Genomic DNA, 20,868 nt, shown 5'->3' on the forward strand with positions numbered 1-20,868 from the left:
TGTCTACCAGCCAAGGGAGCTGAGTGGAGACCATTTCATCATACCTCAGCTTGGAGGGCGCAACTTTGGTTTTAGAAGTGGGGGGGGGGGCATAATTATATATAAAGAAAAATATCCAGTCGGATAAACACTCCAAACAACCTACCTGACCGCTCGGAGGCGACCGCATGGTCCTAAAGCACACTGTTGCCTTGTTTTGTATCACATTCCAATGATAAAACTGGGGGGGACAAAAATGCAATTTCAGAATGTGGGGGGGACATGTCCCCCCTGTCCCCAGTGAAAGTTGCACCCCTGGATTGACCTTTACTTCCTCTACCAACACTCATCTTCAACAACATGATCTTGACCTACAGATCCCCACAGTGCAATACTACACCCTCTGGACCTTACTGACCATGGTCTATGTATCAGACCAGACCCTGGCTGTTGAGGTGAGATGGTTGAGATGCCTATGAGATGCTCTTTTAGAAGAGTTTTGACAAGGCTCCCCACTCCAACCTGCCTAGAGACCCATACTACTTAGAGCAATGGTAATCCCTCAGCATTTCAACTAGACTGACAAGCCTTATACGGCTATTACTCAGTCTCCATCCTTTTTACCACTACCAGCAGCTTTATTTTAATCAACTGAACAAGACTGTCTGTGCTCATTGTGACTGATGTCTGTGGTGAAATGTACCAAACATTCTACACATCATGGCTGTTGAGGATGATTTGGCCTATTCTGTTCTGGCCTTCAAATGCTGTCAACATGTTATCACAGAGAGCTCTCTTGAGTATAACACACACATGCATGCACACACGCACGCGTGTGTGTGTACACACACACACGTTAGACATATGCAAAATTACAGTTTTTATCACTGTCACAGTTTTAAAAACGAGATCGTCATGTTGAGTTCATCAACCAATTTTACTGTGATTATGTAAATGAGATTCTCTTGATCCATTGAACACGACAGCTGGAGTCCATCCACACTGTATTTAATTCCCCTCAGCTCTGAGCTGCTCTTTGGGCCATACAGTACCATACATTCAGCACAGGGCTGCTTTGCTACATCATATAGGACTGGAATGTATCTCAATTCCACCTTAGCCTGGACAGAGGCAGTTAAGCAGAGAGAAAAGATTGTATGCTTCTGATATAAAGTGCTGATAGGACAGTAAAGCCAGCGAGTAAAACGCTCAGCTGGCCCATTTAATGCAGTATACCCCTGACAGCCTGTTATTTACTGGACTGTGTGTCCACTGTCATACAAGGGGATATTTATGCTGCCAATGACCTTATGTTGTTCCAAACTTATTTTCTTGACTCACTGGCTCTTTAGGGAGAAGATGAGAAAGGACCTCATGCCTAAATGAACAATTTCAGAGGTGTTATGTCACTGTTTGAATCCACAGCATGTTAATGAATCAGTGAAAGCTCAGACTAATAATGTAGCTACTAAAGCTATAATTTAATATTTTGTCTGTTACTGTTTTAGTTATCATACAGGGCAGTGTTTTAGTCAAAGCAAATGTGACTAGTGTGACTACATTGGTATTAAGGTTGTTACTTTGTTAATATGTTGAAAAATGTCACACCTTATTTAGCTATGCAACTTCTTCTAACTCTCCCACTGTGACACACTTACGTTGCAGGTGAGGGAGGTGCGTCAGGCTTCACCCCAAACCCGTCCCAGCTGCAGGGGGAGATGTTCCACACTGCTCTGAGGAAAAGCTCCCAGGGCTTTGGCTTTACCATCATAGGGGGCGACCGCCATGACGAGTTCCTGCAGGTGAAGAATGTCCTCAGCGACGGCCCTGCTGCCCATGACAACAAGATCACCTCCGGTGAGAAGTACACTGCTGCACTGCACTGCACTGTGGGGAGCCACACACTTTTACCAGCTCAGAAGGCAGCTAGTGAACATAATAAAAGCCTGGTTGGTCCATATAGAGGGGCTGCACTTACCCTAACACTTCCCCAAGAGATACAGTGAGAGGGAGAGCAGGAATTCTGTCAGTTTCATGTTCAAGGGGATCATTTTAGGCAGAGAGCATAGCCGTGGGAAGTATTGGTGCTGAGGGTGCTGTAGCACCCCCTGAATTGTTTTTATATTTTGTATTATTAATACATAAAACAAATATCCCAAACGTAGTGCACTGGGCCTTTACTAAGTAGTGGACTGGGCAAATTTCCCCTATTCCACCCAAACGACTTTCCGCGGCTATGTCAGAGAGACAGGTTATGGTGTATTCTGGGTGTAGCCCAGTATCTTTGTTGCATACTCTGATCTTCCTTTAGCTTTGAGGCTGTCTGGGGCTCTGCATCCTCAGCAGCTTTTCTTGTGTGAGCTGAGAGGGGCTGGCGGTTGCTGTTCTCTGAGCCAGCTGTCAGGGTGAGATGTAAAAGGACACAGCTCTCTCCTACATGCAGTAATGTTCTGCCTGGCTAGAAGCACTGCAAGTTGATGTCTGTTAGAACAATGGAGAGAGGGAGCAGAGGAGGGAGGGAATAGGCAGGAAGAAAGAAGGTAAGGAGGACAGAAGATGAAAGGGATAGGGAGAAAGGTTGGTCTCAATTCATAATTTTGGAATTTACTCCCATTCAACTCATGAGTTGAAATTCGAATTGAATTGGCCACACCCCACAGGATGTAGAATTTGAATTTGAGTTTGAGTGGCAGGAAGTAGAATTTACTTCAGTGCAATTCAAAGAAATTCTACTCAGTCATAGAATATGAGAATTTCCTTGAATCTGACAGGTCACACTTCCAGATACCAAAGAATATATCACTTTTCTCTGGAAACAATGTTAATATACTATCTTAACCTTAGTGCTTAGAACATACATTTTTATTTCCGCCAATCATTTCTTCTTCTTTTTTGATATCATGGCATTCGCACACTTTGTTTGTGCATACCGCCACCTACTGTGCGGTAGTGTGTGGTCAATCACGTTAAATTTGTGATACCAAAATATATACCACTAAATAATAATAATAATAAAAACCCCTTCCAACTAACCCTACACTCATTAAAAACCCACTACCCCATTCCACTACTTTGACCCTATCTGCTCCTGCACCATGCCAACGACCTAAGAGGACGGGACACCACCACTCAACACACCCTGTAACTCTTCTGAAGTCAAATCTCATATACCCAAATACTACTCTGCAGCTGCCACCACAACTGTGATTTACGTTCCATTTCTACAGTACAGTTGATAACCATTGCTATGAACGCTAAGAATCCAAGCTTACTGAAGCATATATCACTCATTGGCCTATCCCTCTGTGCTGGTACATATCTAAAACTCACAGGGATCCTCTCCAGATCCCTCACCGTTGACCCATCCTCCTCTACTTTCTTCACTGCCTCAGCATACGACACCTTCTGCACTATTCTGACTCTGGCCACCTCAACCTGCCTCTCTCGTACCAGACACTTCCAATCCCCAGAAACATGGGCACCCCTACAGTTGACACACACAATTTCTATCCATCGAAACTACAGTCCTCGGTCCCATGCCCTCCTGCACACTTCCCACCTTCTATACACTGCTGCAACATGACCATAAACATTGCACCTGAAACAGCAAAGTGGATTCAGTACAAAAGCTCTAACAGGATAACTGATATATCCAAACATGACTTTGTCGTGTAAAATTAAAAAGGACTGACAGTGACCGGGTCTGCGTCGCACCAAACGGCGGGCATCACAAACAGCAGGAATCTTCAACTTCAATTGCTCCACCTCCACACTTAACGCTACCCCAGAAATCACTCCTTTCAATGGTGCCATATTCCTAAGTACAAAGCAAAAAACAGATCTTGACCCAAGTGGCGTGACATGGAGCGCCCGCTCCCTCTGCGCAGAAGAAACACAAACAAATATCAGAAGTCCACTACAGGTTACTTTCACTGATTCAACTGCAGCCAACTCCTTTCCCACCCACCCTGAAACCGCCAAAAGGCAAGGATCCATCTCCAAAAAGGTAACTCCTACTGGACCAGATTCTTCTTTATCATGTCCATCGATGCCAGGCTCGGGTTCCGAGCTCTTCACCATGCCTTCCACCTCACTTAACTAGCCCTCATTCACTTCCATTTCACCTCCAGAACTCGGTCTGGTGCACGGCTCACTTTGTTTGCACTTGACATCAATCTTCTTCGACAGCCATCTCCATTTTTATCGCCAGCTTCCTCAAACTTAACTCCACCCTCTGCTTTAATCATTCTCTTCAACCTCTTCTTACTCTTTTTCCACCTCCATTCCTCCTCAGAAATCCACCTTTCTGTGTCCCTGTCCCAATATTCCTCTTCCATCGCCATCTTAGAACTTTACAGAAACGTCGCACTGAATCCGGTGAAAGAACACACCCACCAGAAATCACCTGCTGCTCCAGTCACACCAATCATTTAATTTGTTTTGCTTCTTTTTGAAGGCCTCAGGGTCAACTTGAGGGTTAAACTAATGCATTCTGGGAAATGTAGTATTTCCCCCATTTTGAACAAAATGTAAGTGATAAATTAAATATAATAGCTTAGAATATTCGCATACAGGTTGTGTTGTCCTTGATCATTCATTTAATTAAATTGTTTCAACAATATTTTATATAACAACATGTTTGATGTTTTATGTACAAGATGTTTTCGGTACAAGATGTTTTATGTACAAGGGAGGAGATGAGGGCCCTGGTGGAGTGGTGCCAGGAAAATAACCTCTCCCTCAACGTCAACAAAGGAGCTGATTGTGTCCTTCAGGAGACAGCAGAGTAAGCATGCCCCGATCCACATTGACAGGGCTGCAGTGAAGAGGGTGAAAAGCTTCAAGTTCCTCAAAAACGTCAAGTTCCTCGGTGTGCACATCACTGACAACCTGAAATGGTCCATTCACACAGAGAGTGTGGTGAAGAAGGCGCAACAGCGCCTCTTCAACCTCAGGTGGTTGAAAAAATTTGGCTTGGCCCTTGAGACTCTCACGAACTTCTACAGATGCACCATTGAGAGCATCCTTGCGGGCTATATCACCGCCTGGTATGGCAACTGTATCGTCCACAACCGCAGGGCTCTCCAGAGGGTGGAGTGGTCAGCCCAACACATCACCAGGGGGCACACTGCCTGCCCTCCAGGACATCTACAGCATCCGGTGTCACAGGAAGGCCAAGAAGATCATCAAGGACCTCAGCCACCAGAGCCCGGCCTGTTCACCCGCTACCATCTAGAAGGAAGAGATCGTACAGGTGCTTCAAAGCTAGCACAGAGACTGAAAAACAGCTTATTTTCCAGGCCATCAGACTGTTAAATAGTCACCACTACCCGGCCTCCGCCCAGTACCCTGCCCTGAACATTAGTCACTGTTACTACCCGCTGTCTATTATCTATGTATAGTCACTTTACCCCTACCTACATGTACAAATTACCTTGACTAACCTGTACCCCCACACATTCACTCAGTAACGGTACACCCTGTATATAGCCTCGTTATTGTTATTTTATTGTGTTATTTTTTATTATTTTTTACTTTCGTTTATTTGGTAAATATTTTCTTAACTCTTTCTTGAACTGCATTGTTGGTTAAGGGCTTGTAAGTAAGCATTTCACGGTAAGGTCTACACCTGTTGTATTCGGCACATGTGACAAATAAAATTTGATTTGATATATTTATATTCCGGACTCTGACATTGCTCATTCTAATATTTCTATATTTCTTGATTCCTTTCTTTAGATTTTTGGATTTGCGTATATTGTTTTGTATTGTTAGGTATTACTGCACTGTTGGAGATAGGAACATAAGCATTTTGCTACACCCGCGGTAACACCAGCGGTATGTGTATGTGACTAATACAATTTGATTTGATATTTGTATAGACTACACCAAATATAGAATAGAAGAGGCATTTGAATTTCACTGAATTCAATTATATTTCCTTTCATTCAAATTCAAATTGCATTTCTGTATCCTGTTAACTATTTCAATTCAAATTAAATTCAAATTCAAGAATTGAATTGGAATTTATGAGGCATTCTCAATTCAATTCTGAATTGAGCCCAAGAAAAGATGGGGTGGCAACTATCACAATGATCTGAAACTGTGTCTAACACACAATTAAATTAAACACATACTACCACTTGCTAATCAGGAAACTCTTGGGTATGTTATGGTGGACTGTCATTACAATTGCTACACGGAAACCTGGTGAAATTATGTTTATAGCTAGTGTAGCTACCACCGAATGGCTCTGAATTCACTCTCAGCTTGCAGTCAAAGCTATAACCACTTATGGGGTTGACTATAGTGCTCTCAAATTGTATACTAATGTTGACAGCAGATGGGAGTATTCACATCATTGCTAACTTAGCTAGCTAACATACATTTTGAGAAAACAAGTTAGCTATATTATGTGGCTAGCTAGCTAGTGTTAGCAACGTTTGGTGGTCAATGGGCGGCAGGTATCGTAGTAGTTAAGCGCTTTGGGCCAGCAACCGAAAGGTCGCTGGTTCAAATCCCCAAGCTGACTAGGTGAAAAATGTGTCGATGTACCCTTGAGCAAAGTACTTAACCCTAATTGCTCCTGTAAGTCACTCTGGATAAGAGGGTCTGCTAAATGACTAAAATGTACACCATTTTTTAATTGTATTTAATGAGACTAAGAGCTAGCTAAACTGCTGAGCTAGCAAACAATGTAACAAAAGTATAATTTTGGATTCGAAAAATACTCCATCAACAGGCTCTGCATTTCAGGAATCACAGTAGCAAGTACTCCTGGTGCACTGTTCAATTATTTAGCCATTGAAACTTGAAATTTATATTTGGAATAAAACTCAGTTTTTGTTATAGCCCTCACTGGCTTTCATGTGATTTAAACGTGAGCTTGTCCGAGGTGTCGGACTCGGCGACAGTTGCTATCCATTGGAGTGCTGCGATTGGTTGCCCAAAATTCTGGGCTGGGCTTAGCGAATGGTCAATTCAGTCCGTCACAAACAGGACAGTCATCTAGCTAACAAGCTACTATATTGCCGTAACAACCATTACATCGCCCATGGATATGTCTGTATATTTTCACTGTTTGCTAAGGCTTGTTTCTTCTCTCCAACACTTCTCTCTTCACCCTCTCTCTCCTCTCCCTCTTCTCCCTCTCTCTTTTCTCTCCCTCTCCCTCTCCCTCTCCCTCTCTGGTTTGCTCCGCCAGGCGATGTGATCGCGGAGATCAACGGGACATGTGTGCTGGGGAAGACCCACCCTGAGGTGGTGCAGATGTTCCAGTCCATCCCAGTAAGTCAGTATGTTGATATGGTGCTGTGCCGCGGCTACCCACTGCCCCCAGACGTGGAGCAGGACACCGAGAACCCCCCTCCCCCGCCTCCTCCGCTCCTGCAGGGGGGCGAGGTGATGACGGCCGTGCCCCTCATCAATGGCCAGCCCCTGCTGGTGAAGGGCAACGTGCTGCATGGCTCCTCCCAGGAGCTCCACTACGTCACCACCGACGCCAACGGACGGCCCATGGTGGCCGCGCTGCCCAATGGGAGGCTCCCTGAGCAGGGGGGAAGGGGCCTGCTGCAGCCCGAGTTGGTGACCGTGCCCCTAGTGAAGGGCCCGGGAGGGTTTGGCTTTGCCATCGCAGACTGTCCCTTGGGCCAGAAGGTGAAGATGATCCTGGACGCCCAGTGGTGCCGCGGCCTGCTGAAAGGGGATGTGATCAAGGAGATCAACCATCAGAATGTTCAGATGCTGAGCCACGCCCAGGTGGTGGACATCCTCAAAGACCTGCAGGTGGGGAGCGAGGTCAACGTGCTGGTGCTCAGAGGAGGTGGGTCACAGAGTGTATTATTAACACTGCCTTGTGGTTACATAACACTAACACTGTGACTGTATTGCTGCTGCGACATCACTGTTGCCATGGCATTAGTGTGATACAGTGATATCACTGTCAATGTGACCTCATCAGTGTCCTTGGTGAGTGAGGTCAACGTGCTGATACTAACAGGAGGTGAGAGAGTGGGTCAACTACCACTCACGTACACACACTATGGTATGGTATCTCGGTGATGTCACTATGTCTGCAATAGGTGAACACATGAGGGAATGTTGCCTCTTTGGCTTAAATGATCACGTAGTAATGACAATTGTAGAGACCCCCTATACAACCCAACTCTCCTGTCAAATACACCTTTCACATATCCCCGTAAACACCTCTCTGTATGCACAGATCTCTACCACATCTCCCTGTACAGGATATATACTGTATCTCTTCAGGCTGCTTCACAGCTTCTACTAAGGCTCTCTCTCAGTCAGGCATTCATACTGCAGTCTGTTGCAGGGAAGGGAAGTTACGTAAGCACGGGTCTCTGCCTGCTCTGCTCCTGGGGAGAGAGGGAGGGGAAAGCACCCTTCAAACGTCTCCCACATCCATCTCCAGCCGCCCTGGGGAAATGGTACACAAGTCGATGAGCCCGGATTGGCTTTGATCATTATCGGAGGCGCAGAATAGTTCTGCATGCTTCTATATCCATGGCCCTTTAAAGGGATACTTCAGGAGTTTGGCATTTATCTACTTCCCCAGAGTCAGATTAACTCATGGATATCATTTTTATGTCACTGCGTGCAGTTTGAAGGAAGTTGCTATCTAGCGTTAACGCAATTGCTAACTAGCGTTAGCGCAGTGATTGGCAGTCTATGGTAACTGCTACAATGCAAGTAGATACCATAGACTTCCAGTCATTGAGCTAATGCTAGTTACCATTGGCATGCAAAACTACGTCTAACTTCCTTCATACTGGATGCAGAGACATAAAAATGGTATCCACGAGTTCATCGGACTCTGGGAAGTAGAAAATCCCAAAGTATTCCTTTAAGAGGGCGGCAGGTAGCTTAGTGGTTAAGAGCGTTGTGCCAGTAACCGAAAGGTCACTGGTTCTAATCCCCGAGCCGACTAGGTGAAAAATCTGTTGATGTGCCGTTGAGCAAGGCACTTAACCCTAATTGCTCCTGTAAGTCGCTCTGGATAAGAGCGTCTGCTAAATGACTAAAATGTAAAGAGCCAGAGCTAATCGCTGTATGGCCCTGGGTGTGGGATGCCCCAGGGGTCTCCTCCTCAGGGTCTCCCTCTCTTCCTCTCTACCCTTATACACCCACCCACCACCCCTTCCATCTCAACCCACACACACAGAGCATGACCCGCCAGTGAGAGCATCCCCTACCTTATTCAGGCAGTCCAGCGGAGGAAATAATGTCAGATTTAACCCTCATTAGAGATTGGCTGAGAGGCAGATGGTGGGTAGTAATACATAGCCATAATATGACATTTGAAATGTCTTTAGTCCTTTGGAACTTATGTTAGTGTAATTAATGTTTACTGTTCATTTTTTATAGTTTATTTCACTTTTGTTTATTATCTATTTCACTTGCTTTGGCAATGTAAACATATGTTTCCCATGCCAATAAAGCCCTTTGAATGGAATTGAGAGACCGAGAGAGAGAGAGAGACAGAGAGAAAGAGAGAAAGAGAGAAAGAGTGAACATACTGCATTCATCTTATCATCTTATATCATGTCCTTGATGACAGTCCTTGGGTTAGATTATTCACATTGGAGCGGAAAAATGGAGCTGGATCTCCTGGTTACATCAGGGTCCATAAACCCTTTCACACTTTTCAGACTGAACCGTCGTCCCCTTTAGACTTCCAGAGAGGAGCATGCTCGTGAATCAATTTAATGCTGGAGCTACATTAACTGTGGGAACAATCTGTGCGTGAGAGATGAACATGTGGGTGTACTGTACAGTTGACATTATTGGTCATTGTATTTTATGCATGACTCTCTCTCTCTCTCTCTCTCTCTCTCTCTCTCTCTCTCTCTCTCTCTCTCTCTCTCTCTCTCTCTCTCTCTCTCTCTCTCTCTCTCTCTCACTATGCTATGCTAGTCCTCTCTCATGTAGGTCCCCCCTCTCTCTCAAATGTACATATCTCCTATTTATCTTTAATAACACAGTGATGTCATACTTCTTGATGGAGTAGGCTACAGCACTGTTTTAAACCTCCTGAGTCTAGAGTATTGAAACTGTTATTCCTTCACTGCTCTCGTTCTCTGTTAGGGAGGCAGGGACATCTACTGGTTGATGTCTCATTAGTACTTAAAAAAAAATTAAAAATCCATGACTCTTCCTTGTGTTTCTCACAGGTCAGACATCTCCTGTGAACAGCCTGAAACCTGTGAGTAAAAGCAGACACTGTTTTATAATACTCTGAGTTTTAAAGCCTTAAAGCCTTTTGTCCTTGAGTAGAAAGTGGTTAACCAGTGAGCCCCATTGCATCACATTAAACGATAACTATAAATTTGATTATTGATTATGTTTCACGGGGCCTTCTTTTGTTTGCTTTGAAAATGGTCTTAATTACTTCTATTTAGCATTCCTTTTATCATTCTTTTGTCTGGGGATTTAAATGGTAATGAAGCACAGAGCCTCTTTAGATAATATTGTATATTAGTATGACAGTTTAAGATTAATCTGGCCTTTTCGACAGAATAAGCCTGTCAGCGCCATAGGGAACTCTTCTTTAGCCTGTGAATGGTAAATTATATTAAAATCCCATCAGTCTTTGGTTTACTATTGAGCTAGCAGGGGTAATGTGAAAGCAATGCGGAAGCCAGCGGTAGAATGACCTTTCGTTCATTTACTATTCAATCACCATTACATCCTGTGCTATGTGTCTGGGTAATGAGGTGTATATAGACGGTCTTTAATGTGCTCAAATTGTGCTGTGTCTGTGGCCCTGTGTCCCCGTCAGAGGCAGGAAATGACAGCTAGCACAGAGACTCTGGACTGTGTCACAGACTCGGTCCCCCAGGCCCTCCCCTACCACTCCAACACCTCAACCCTGCGCAATGACTCCCCCAAACGAGACGCCACAGAGATGTACCTGAAGTCCAAGGCCCTGCTGGAGAGCAAGCGTGAGTGCACATACTGTAGCTACACAGACAGAGGAGGCCTAGTAGCCTTATGCTCAGTTATTCCATCCATAGCTCTATAATGGATGCCAGTGTTTAATTTGTATGTTCGTGACCGTCTGTTAAGGGTCACCCTACATTTGTGAGTACAGTATCAATGTGAGCTGCAAGATAAGCCTGTGAGTTCACCCTGCTGACCGGATGATTGGGTGGTGCTCACCTCTATGATACCCTATCTAACCACTGTAACCCCTGTCCACAGAGCCTCACACCAAAGACCTGGATGTGTTCATCAAGAGGGACCAGGAGACTGGCTTTGGCTTCCGTGTTCTGGGAGGAGAAGGTCCAGAGCAGCCAGTGAGTACCGAAGTATGGACTTCCTCCCTGTTAGATTATCTTTGTTCATTTTCAACACCCAGGAAAGGCTATTGCCTACTGTCTTCTATGGACAGTGTTTCTGACTCAAAGTGTGACTCCCTCTGACAGGTGTATATAGGTGCCATCGTGCACCTTGGTGCAGCTGAGAAGGATGGACGCCTGAGGGCTGGTGATGAGCTCATAGGCATCGATGGAATCATGGTCAAGGGCCGCTCCCACAAGCAGGTTCTGGACCTGATGACCAACGCTGCCCGCAACGGTCAGGTCATGTTGACCGTGCGTAGGAAAGTAATCTACAGAGGTGAGCACTCACTGACTGCCTGGAACCTCTACACCTTGGTCTCTAACACATACACACACACATATATACATACACAGACACCATCTATGTGTTTGATACTGCACTTCAGTCTATACTCTCCATGCGTTTTTCAATCAGATATGACTGAAGAGGAGGCAGGGCTCCACATGGCTCCAGTGTTGGTGAACGGCTCCCCCAGACTCCCTCGTATCCAGATGCCCAGTGTGCTTGACCACGAGTCCTTCGACATCACCCTCCACCGCAAGGACAGCGAGGGCTTTGGCTTTGTCATCCTCACCTCCAAGAGCAAGCCCCCACTAGGAGGTGAGAATGGACCCGATGCTCAGTATTACCACTGCTTATCCAAGACAAAACCAAACACACACCACTCTCCTCTGTAGCATCATATCACCCAAAGTAACTGGGAACATAGTTTGAAGGTTCTTCCTTTGAAAATATTATTACTTCTTTAGTAATGAGTAATTTAGTCCCTTACATACCTATTGTATATTTCTGACTGAATCCATCAGGTGGGATGGGTGTGTTATCATTAGACATCTCTCTGTTTGCAGTGATCCCTCATAAGATCGGACGCATCATCGAAGGCAGCCCCACTGACCGCTGTGGCCTGCTGAATGTAGGCGACCGCATCTCAGCGGTCAACAGACAGTCAATCGTGGGGCTGTCTCACAATGACATTGTTCAGCTCATCAAGGATGCTGGCAACGCTGTTACCCTCACCGTGGTCCCTGAGGACGGTAAGCTTCACCAGTAGTATCACCCATGGGATGGGACTGTGTTGGTCTCCCTAGTATTCCCAGTCATATACCAATGATCTCTGTGTGGGATGGTTGGTTTGTGTTTGTGTTATCATAATGGTGTGACTTGTATTGGTGTGTTCCAGAATATAAGGGCCCTCCCTCTGGAGCCAGCTCAGCCAAGCAGAGCCCCGCCCCTCATCATAGAGCTATGGGTCAGAGGTCAGCCATGCAGGACGAGCGGTAAGGCCCTGATCTCACTACTACACCAAGACATGGATTAAAACCCTGCTTCAGCATTTAGCAGAACAACCCATATACTTATGTCTGACACAACATCTTAATGATAAAAATTGCTTTGCTCTCTGTGCCCCCCAGCGGAGACACTGCTGTACATTATTGAAGATATAACATAGTGTTACTGAATGCTGTTGTCTGTTCTAGTTATAACCTAGATCTGGAGGAGGAGAAGAGGGAGGGAGTCACCTGGGCCGACTACAAAACTCTGCCTCTGAGCGAACAGGGAACAATGTGTGTTACAGGCCCTAAACAGGCAAGGCTCATACCATTATTACTGTCATTTTTTATATCCAGTGTTTTATAGATTTTACATCAATTAAATAATATATGACTCAGAAAAAAACAGCACTAAGTTATAACTTAAGTTATAACGTGTGTGTGTGCTTGTGTGTGTGTTTATATGCGTGTGTGTGCATGTGCTTACGTGCATGTGTGTGTGTGCATGCTTGCATGTGTGTGTGTATGTATGTGTGTGTACGCATGCGCCATGCAGGGCTGTATCACGGTGGAGCTGGACCGGGGGTCCCGGGGTTTTGGCTTCAGTCTGAGGGGAGGGACTGAGTACAACATGGGCCTGTACATCCTGAGATTGGCTGAGGAGGGGCCTGCCCTGCTGGATGGCAGGATCCACGTAAGTCTGACCCCCGGTGCCATAGGAAACATCCACACACATCCACACAGATGACTGTTACTACACTATTCATAATATCAAGACATTCTGTCATGTCTTATAACAGACTAATTACATGTTTTGTTGCCATTGAGGAGTTGATCATCTAGATTGTGCATGTATGTGCAGGTGGGAGATCAGGTAGTGGAGATAAATGGAGAGCCGACCCAGGGCATCACCCATACCCGCGCTATTGAGCTGATCCAGGCTGGGGGCAGCAAAGTGCTGCTCCTGTTAAGGCCAGGGCAGGGGCTGGTACAAGACAACAGTAAGTACACACAGAAGTCTAGATCTACAAGATAAGATTGACCTTTTTTGTGGTATGAGATGCAGGGTGTTTGAAAATGCTTGTTTGTTGATGTGTGTTATAACATGTTACTAGCATTTAACAAGGGTACGCTAATTAACATGAACTGATGCAGCAATGCTTTGTACACACATTAATTAATGATTTAGCTATCCCTGTTAGCTACTTCATTAATTTATATGAATGTACCCTTAATGTGAAATGTCACCCAAATTGAGTGCCTGACTGTGTTGGGGATGTTTGTTGTTTCATGAATGGAGTCCTCAGCTGTCTATAACTGCTTACTCTTGGCACTTCCTCTCCTCCCCCTGTTGCAGGTGATTGTGTCCCCTCTACTGTGTGCTACTACTCAAACGAGCACCACCACTAACCACTTCACTGTTTTTACTGGCCTGTCCTCTTTTACCTTGGTAATTCCTATAATTTCCTTCTTGCTTCCTCCTTTCATCTGTCTAGACTAGGTCATATGAATTTTGCTCTTGTACGTTACTTGTTATTCTCATAAGGATCTGTGAGCCACTCTATACATATTTTACATCTGTGTAATTACTTATTTTACTTCTAGGTAAATTGGATCCAACCGTCACTTCACCCACAAGCTTTCCTAGAGAGGCGCTTGTCTCAGAGATGTCCCCTCTCTCTTCTCCATTCTCCACCTGCACCTCCATCTCAGGTTCCTCCTCTTTCACCAGTGAGACCACTGACTGGAACTCCCTGTCCCCCCGAACACTCCACCCCCAGAGCAGCAGGGGCACTGGCTCAGTTGAGTGGAATGGAGAGTGGGCAGACAGGCAGGCTGACAGGCTCTCTCCCATTACCCCTGAGCAGATCAACCTCTACAAGGTCAAACCAGGTCATACCAGGTCTAAAGACTCCAAGGAGCCCAGCAGCCCAAAGAAAACAGATGAAACATTCTCTAACGCCAAAGAGCGCTCACACAGTCCCAAAAAGTCTGAGAGGAAGGCACAGGAAGCAGATCCAAGCAAAGACAGGAAGTCCCACCCCCAGAAAGGAAGTCGGTCACCCAGCCCCAGGAAGTCTACTCGAGAAGGACAGGAAGCCTCGGGCCAGCTGCATGTAAAGAAACAGCAGGTACAGCAGAGCACATCAAAGGAGCTTTCCAGCAAGGAGCCCTTTGATGAAAACAAAAACAGCAAAAGGGGGAATTCAAAGGGCAGGAAAAGCACACAGGAGAGAGAAGGGATAGCGGGAACGACCAAGGCTGCCCATGACCAGGTCAGTATTGAAAAGAGAGTGGGGACAGAGGCAGGACATCACAGGCCAACCCCTATGGAGACAGGGGCATGGAGAGATATTCTGAAAGTTACTCTGGAGAAGAGTAAACCGAGAGACGGGGAAAAGGAAAAACGCAAAGAGCAGAAAAGCAAAAAAGACACAGGGGCTTCCTCAAAAGAGGGAAAGACTATAAAATATTCTGGGGCCTCTACAACAGAGGGAAAGAGTAGAAAATACTTGGTGGCCTCTCCAACAGAGCAGCGGATCAGAAAAGACACACAGTCCTCCCCAAATGCCATTCAGGAGGATCCTCTGAGGCAAAAGGGTCGGATTAGCCCTGGCCCCTGGAAAGTTCCCAGCTCAGCCAGAATCCTCTCCCAGGCTGAGGTGCTGCGTAATCCCCTTTACTGATACAGTATGGACAACACTGTGTGGACACATAATCCCACAGACTTGAGCTTTACCACAACATGCTGTATATTGTTGGTCTGTTTCTTTCGCCAATGAGAGGGATGGACGAGGAATGGCAGGCAACCTTATCGGCCATGTGTCATGTCCAGCTGTGTCCATGAAGAGGACTTTTTTAACCTCTATTGGCCTTTGACATTGGGAATGGCATGTAACGCCAACGCTGTCATCTCTCTTCCTGCCTCATGTGCTGCTTCAGACATTTCTGATCTGGGCTGTACGCATGTTTGGCATGTTTAGGGCCTTGCCAGTCAGTGACACTTAAAAATGTGATCATGTGCCAATTCTTGGACGTCTTGTAGAATTAATACTAACCATGCTTCACCCATTATAATGCATTTATTATCCCATATGCAACCAAGGAGAACGGTCTCCAACCCACACAAAGGTAACCTGTCAGTAAAGGTTTTATTTTCATGTTGGGTATCTACAGCAAGCACCTTGAGATTGACCTTTTCACATGGCACTCTTTTCCGAAGGGATTTGCTCAACTTCATGCGGTCCATATGTTTATTTTATTGCACGCCTTTACCACTCCACTGAGGATGATCCTTTCTCCTGATGTGAAAATACTGATGCTGAAGTTCTGACCTTAACACCATGTAGAGATTTCAGACTTTATTCAGAAAGCTTTACCAAGGATTCTAGACTGTTCTAAGACAATAGACATTGTTCCTGAATACAAAATACATCATTACAAAAGACCAGAAACTTGTGGTTTGAGACATTGTTTACCATGTGTATGAGAACCTATGTGTAAGTTATTGAAATGATAGATTAATATATATATATATATATATATATATATATATATATATATATATATATATATATACAGTGCTATGAAAAAGTATTTGCCCCCTTTCTAATTTTCTCCACTTTTGCATATTTGTGATACTGAATGTTATCAGATCTTCAACCAAAACCTAATATTAGATAAAGGGAACATAAGTGAACAAATAACACAACAATTACATATTTATTTCATTTATTTCTTAAACAGAGTTACGCAACACCCAATTCCCCTGTGTGAAAAAGTAATTGCCCCCTTACACTCAATAACTGGTTGTGCCACCTTTAGCTGCAATGACTCCAACCAAATGCTTCCTGTAGTTGTTGATCAGTCTCTCACGTCGCTGTGGAGGAATTTTGGCACACTCTTCCATGCAGAACTGCTTTAACTCAGTGACGTGTGGGTTTTCAAGCATGAACTGCTCGTTTCAAGTCCTGCCACAACATCTCAATTGGGATAAGGCCTGGACTTTGACTAGACCATTCCAAAACTTCCAATTTGTTGCTTTTTAGCTATTTTCATGTAGACTTGATTGTGTGTTTTGGATCATTGTCTTGCTGCATGACCCAGCTGCGCTTCAGCTTCAGCTCACAGACGGATGGTCTGACATTCCCCTGTAGAATTCTCTGATACAGAGCAGAATTCATGGTTCCTTCTATTAAGGCAAGTCGTCCAGGTCCTGAGGCAGCAAAGCATCCCCAAACCATCACACCACCACCACCATGCTTGACCTTTGGTATGATGTTCTTACTGTGGAATGCAGTGATTGGTTTTCGCCAGGCATAATGGGACCCATCTCGTCCAAAAAGTTGACTAAAGTTTGCCAAAAAGCACCTGGATGATCATCAAGACTCTTGGAAGAATGATTCAAAAGTATAACTTTTTGGACGACAAACACTGCATTCCACAGTAAGAACATCATACCAAAGGTCAAGCATGGTGGTGGTGGTGTGATGGTTTGGGGATGCTTTGTTTGGGGATCACATTGTATGATTTGTAAGTAATTAATTTGCATTTTATTGCATGACATAAGTATTTGATACATCAGAAAAGCAGAACTTAATACTTGGTACAGAAACCTTTGTTTGCAATTACAGAGATCATACATTTCCTGTAGGTCTTGACCAGGTTTGCACACACTGCAGCAGGGATTTTCGCCCACTCCTCCATACAGACCTTCTCCAGATCCTTCAGGTTTCGGGGCTGTCACTGGGCAATACGGACTTTCAGCTCCCTCCAAAGATGTTCTATTGGGTTCAGGTCTGGAGACTGGCTAGGCCACTCCAGGACCTTGAGATGCTTCTTACGGAGCCACTCCTTAGTTGCCCTGGCTGTGTGTTTCGGGTCGTTGTCATGCTGGAAGACCCAGCCACGACCCATCTTCAATGCTCTTACTGAGGGAAGGAGGTTGTTGGCCAAGATCTCGCAATACATGGCCCCATCCATCCTCCCCTCAATACGGTGCAGTCGTCCTGTCCCCTTTGCAGAAAAGCATCCCCAAAGAATGATGTTTCCACCTCCATGCTTCACGGTTGGGATGGTGTTCTTGGGGTTGTACTCATCCTTCTTCTTCCTCCAAACACGGCGAGTGGAGTTTAGACCAAAAAGCTCTATTTTTGTCTCATCAGACCACATGACCTTCTCCCATTCCTCCTCTGGATCATCCAGATGGTCATTTGCAAACTTCAGACGGGCCTGGACATGCGCTGGCTTGAGCAGGGGGACCTTGCGTGCGCTGCAGGATTTTAATCCATGACGGCGTAATGTGTTACTAATGGTTTTCTTTGAGACTGTGGTCCCAGCTCTCTTCAGGTCATTGACCAGGTCCTGCCGTGTAGTTCTGGGCTGATCCCTCACCTTCCTCATGATCATTGATGCCCCACGAGGGGAGATCTTGCATGGAGCCCCAGACCGAGGGTGATTGACCGTCATCTTGAACTTCTTCCATTTTCTAATAATTGTGCCAACAGTTGTTGCCTTCTCACCAAGCTGCTTGCCTATTGTCCTGTAGCCCATCCCAGCCTTGTGCAGGTCTACCATTTTATCGCTGATGTCCTTACACAGCTCTCTGGTCTTGGCCATTGTGGAGAGGTTGGAGTCTGTTTGGTTGAGTGTGTGGACAGGTGGCTTTTATACAGGTAACGAGTTCAAACAGGTGCAGTTAAAACAGTGGAGAACAGGAGGGCTTCTTAAAGAAAAACTAACAGGTCTGTGAGAGCCGGAATTCTTACTGGTTGGTAGGTGATCAAATACGTATGTCATGCAATAAAATGCAAATTAATTACTTAAAAATCATACAATGTGATTTTCTGGATTTTTGTTTTAGATTCCGTCTCTCACAGTTGAAGTGTACCTATGATAAAAATTACAGACCTCTACATGCTTTGTAAGTAGGAAAACCTGCAAAATCGGCAGTGTATCAAATACTTGATCTCCCCACTGTGTGTGTATATATATATAGATATATATATATATATATATATATATATATATGCAGAACCAGTCAAAAGTTTGGACACAACTACTCATTCAAGGATTTCTTTATTTTTTACAATTTTTTACATTGTAGAATAATAGTGAAGACATCATAAATATGAAATAATACATATGGAAGCATGTAGTAACCAAAAAGTGTTAAACAAATCAAAAAATATTTTATATTTGAGATTCTTCAAATAGCCACTCTTTGCCTTGATGACAGCTTTGCACACTCTTGGCATTCTCTCAACCAGCTTCATGAGGTAGTGTTACGAACTCCGTGGCTTTAAACGTCTAGGGTGGATGGACATGAGACCCGTAACATAATTCATGCAAATGATAAGCGTGACATGGAACAGTGAGAACAAAAACTACACGACAACCATAAACTACCGTCAAACATAAAAGGTTTATTTTTGAACACACGGTAAAGGTTTGGGAAAAAGGGCTGAGCAGGACCCTAGAAATGAAACAATAGTGTAAAAAAACCCTAAACTGATCTTGCCTGCCTCAAGAACCGCTAAGCTACTGCTAATCATACAAAAATACAGTGGGTGGTCCGCTCAGGTCTAACTAGTGTTTTTAGACAGTTTTCTTCCTACGGGTAATGTACGCCCAAGGGCAACTTGCTTAACTTCCCCTTTTCCCAGAAACACACAAAGTTACCAAACAGAGTAACCAGCAAATGAGTGAGTACACAAAACACCACAGTATCCATACTCACATACGGAAATAGTCTAACAAAGTTACCAAACAGAGTAACCAGCAACTTAGTGAGTACACAAAACACCACAGTATCCATACTCACATACGGAAATAGTCTAACAAAGTTACCAAACAGAGTAACCAGCAACTTAGTGAGTACACAGAACACCACAGTATCCATACTCACATACGGAAATAGTCTCTAACAACAAACACAACTGACTGGCTTTTAAACAATGGGATGTGTGATTGAAAAACCAGAAACAGGTGGTGCAATGCAGAGGAATGTTCACTGATTGGTCCAACTTAGCAATCAGCAGACACCCCAACGACCACCAATCAGGAACATACAGGACACCTGTGATTAGAAGGAGAGGAAAAACACAAAAAGACACAGGATACCTGTATCCGTAACACTCCCACCCTTAAAAGAGCAAACCACAATGGTTTGCGACACACGTACCATCACAACACCCAAAATTCAAAGATCAACCTCATCCTGACGGGATAACAAAAAAAAAACTAGATCTTTAAACACGAGACAAAGCATCTGCCAACACATTATCCGACCCCCATCATTAACATGACCTCCCACTACAGCCGTAGCAGCAATAGAGACAGCCTGTCTATCTGAGTGACGGGTCTGGTGTGGTATGTCTTCAACATGTTAACGTGGCACACACGAGATTGGCGTTTTCTATCAGGAGTCTGTATCACGTAGTCAGTTTCACTTAGTTTCTTTTCAATTACATAAGGACCAGAGAAACGTGCTGACAATGACGCTCCTGGCACCGGCAACAATACAAGAACTTGGTCACCTGGCTGCAGTGAACGAGAAACAGCCTGTGTGTCATAGTGTCGTTTCATCCGTCTCTGTGAGGAAGACAGCGCTTCCTTTGCTAGAGCACAGGCACCATGTAGGCACTCACGAAAGCGACTAACGTAGTCCAACACATTTTCTTTCACACACAACTCTTGTGATAAAAACGGATCCTTAAGGACTTTCATAGGTCCTCTCATGGTGTGTCCAAACACCAGTTCAGCTGGGCTGAACCCTAAGGATTCCTGTACTGTCTCACGGACAGCAAACAAAACTAGAGGAACTCCCTCATCCCAATCCTTCTCAGATTCCAAGCAATATTTACGGAGCATAGACTTCAGTGTCTGATGCCAACGTTCAAGCACACCCTGAGACTCTGGGTGATATGCGCTTGACACATGGTGTGTAACTGACAAGGATTTTAACACTTGTTTGAAAAGTTTAGAAAGGAAATTCGTACCCTGATCAGTTTGTATCACCTTAGGTAACCCAAAAGTTGAGAAGAATTTGATCAACGCTTTACTCACCACCGGAGCAGTAATCCTTCGCAGAGGAATGGCCTCTGGGTACCTGGTGGCCACACACATAATCGTCAACATAAACTGGTTACCAGATTTTGTCTTTGGTAATGGTCCAACACAATCAACCATCACATGTTCGAATGGTTCACCTATGGCCGGTATGGGACAAAGAGGCGCGGGGGAAATAACCTGGTTC

General features: G+C 44.8%; 1 protein-coding gene across 1 annotated transcript in view; it reads left to right on the forward strand.

The window, feature by feature from the left end:
• LOC311138782 (membrane-associated guanylate kinase, WW and PDZ domain-containing protein 3-like) overlaps nucleotides 1-15,298 on the forward strand; it is a gene marked incomplete at both ends in the record, with an annotated part of 215,223 nt that extends 199,925 nt beyond the window's left edge. Inside the window, 13 exons of the mRNA XM_084173606.1 lie at nucleotides 1,645-1,836; nucleotides 7,184-7,801; nucleotides 10,170-10,201; nucleotides 10,778-10,940; nucleotides 11,200-11,306; nucleotides 11,424-11,616; nucleotides 11,755-11,940; nucleotides 12,189-12,374; nucleotides 12,521-12,617; nucleotides 12,819-12,927; nucleotides 13,168-13,305; nucleotides 13,474-13,612; nucleotides 14,217-15,298. Coding sequence (XP_084029732.1) covers nucleotides 1,645-1,836; nucleotides 7,184-7,801; nucleotides 10,170-10,201; nucleotides 10,778-10,940; nucleotides 11,200-11,306; nucleotides 11,424-11,616; nucleotides 11,755-11,940; nucleotides 12,189-12,374; nucleotides 12,521-12,617; nucleotides 12,819-12,927; nucleotides 13,168-13,305; nucleotides 13,474-13,612; nucleotides 14,217-15,298 — 3,242 coding nt within the window. The remainder of the gene's footprint in view (nucleotides 1-1,644; nucleotides 1,837-7,183; nucleotides 7,802-10,169; nucleotides 10,202-10,777; nucleotides 10,941-11,199; nucleotides 11,307-11,423; nucleotides 11,617-11,754; nucleotides 11,941-12,188; nucleotides 12,375-12,520; nucleotides 12,618-12,818; nucleotides 12,928-13,167; nucleotides 13,306-13,473; nucleotides 13,613-14,216) is intronic.
• Between the last annotated feature and the right edge of the window lie 5,570 nt (nucleotides 15,299-20,868).

Source organism: Coregonus lavaretus (genome assembly GCF_964263955.1).
Source record: "Coregonus lavaretus genome assembly, chromosome: 12".
NCBI lineage: Eukaryota > Metazoa > Chordata > Actinopteri > Salmoniformes > Salmonidae > Coregonus > Coregonus lavaretus.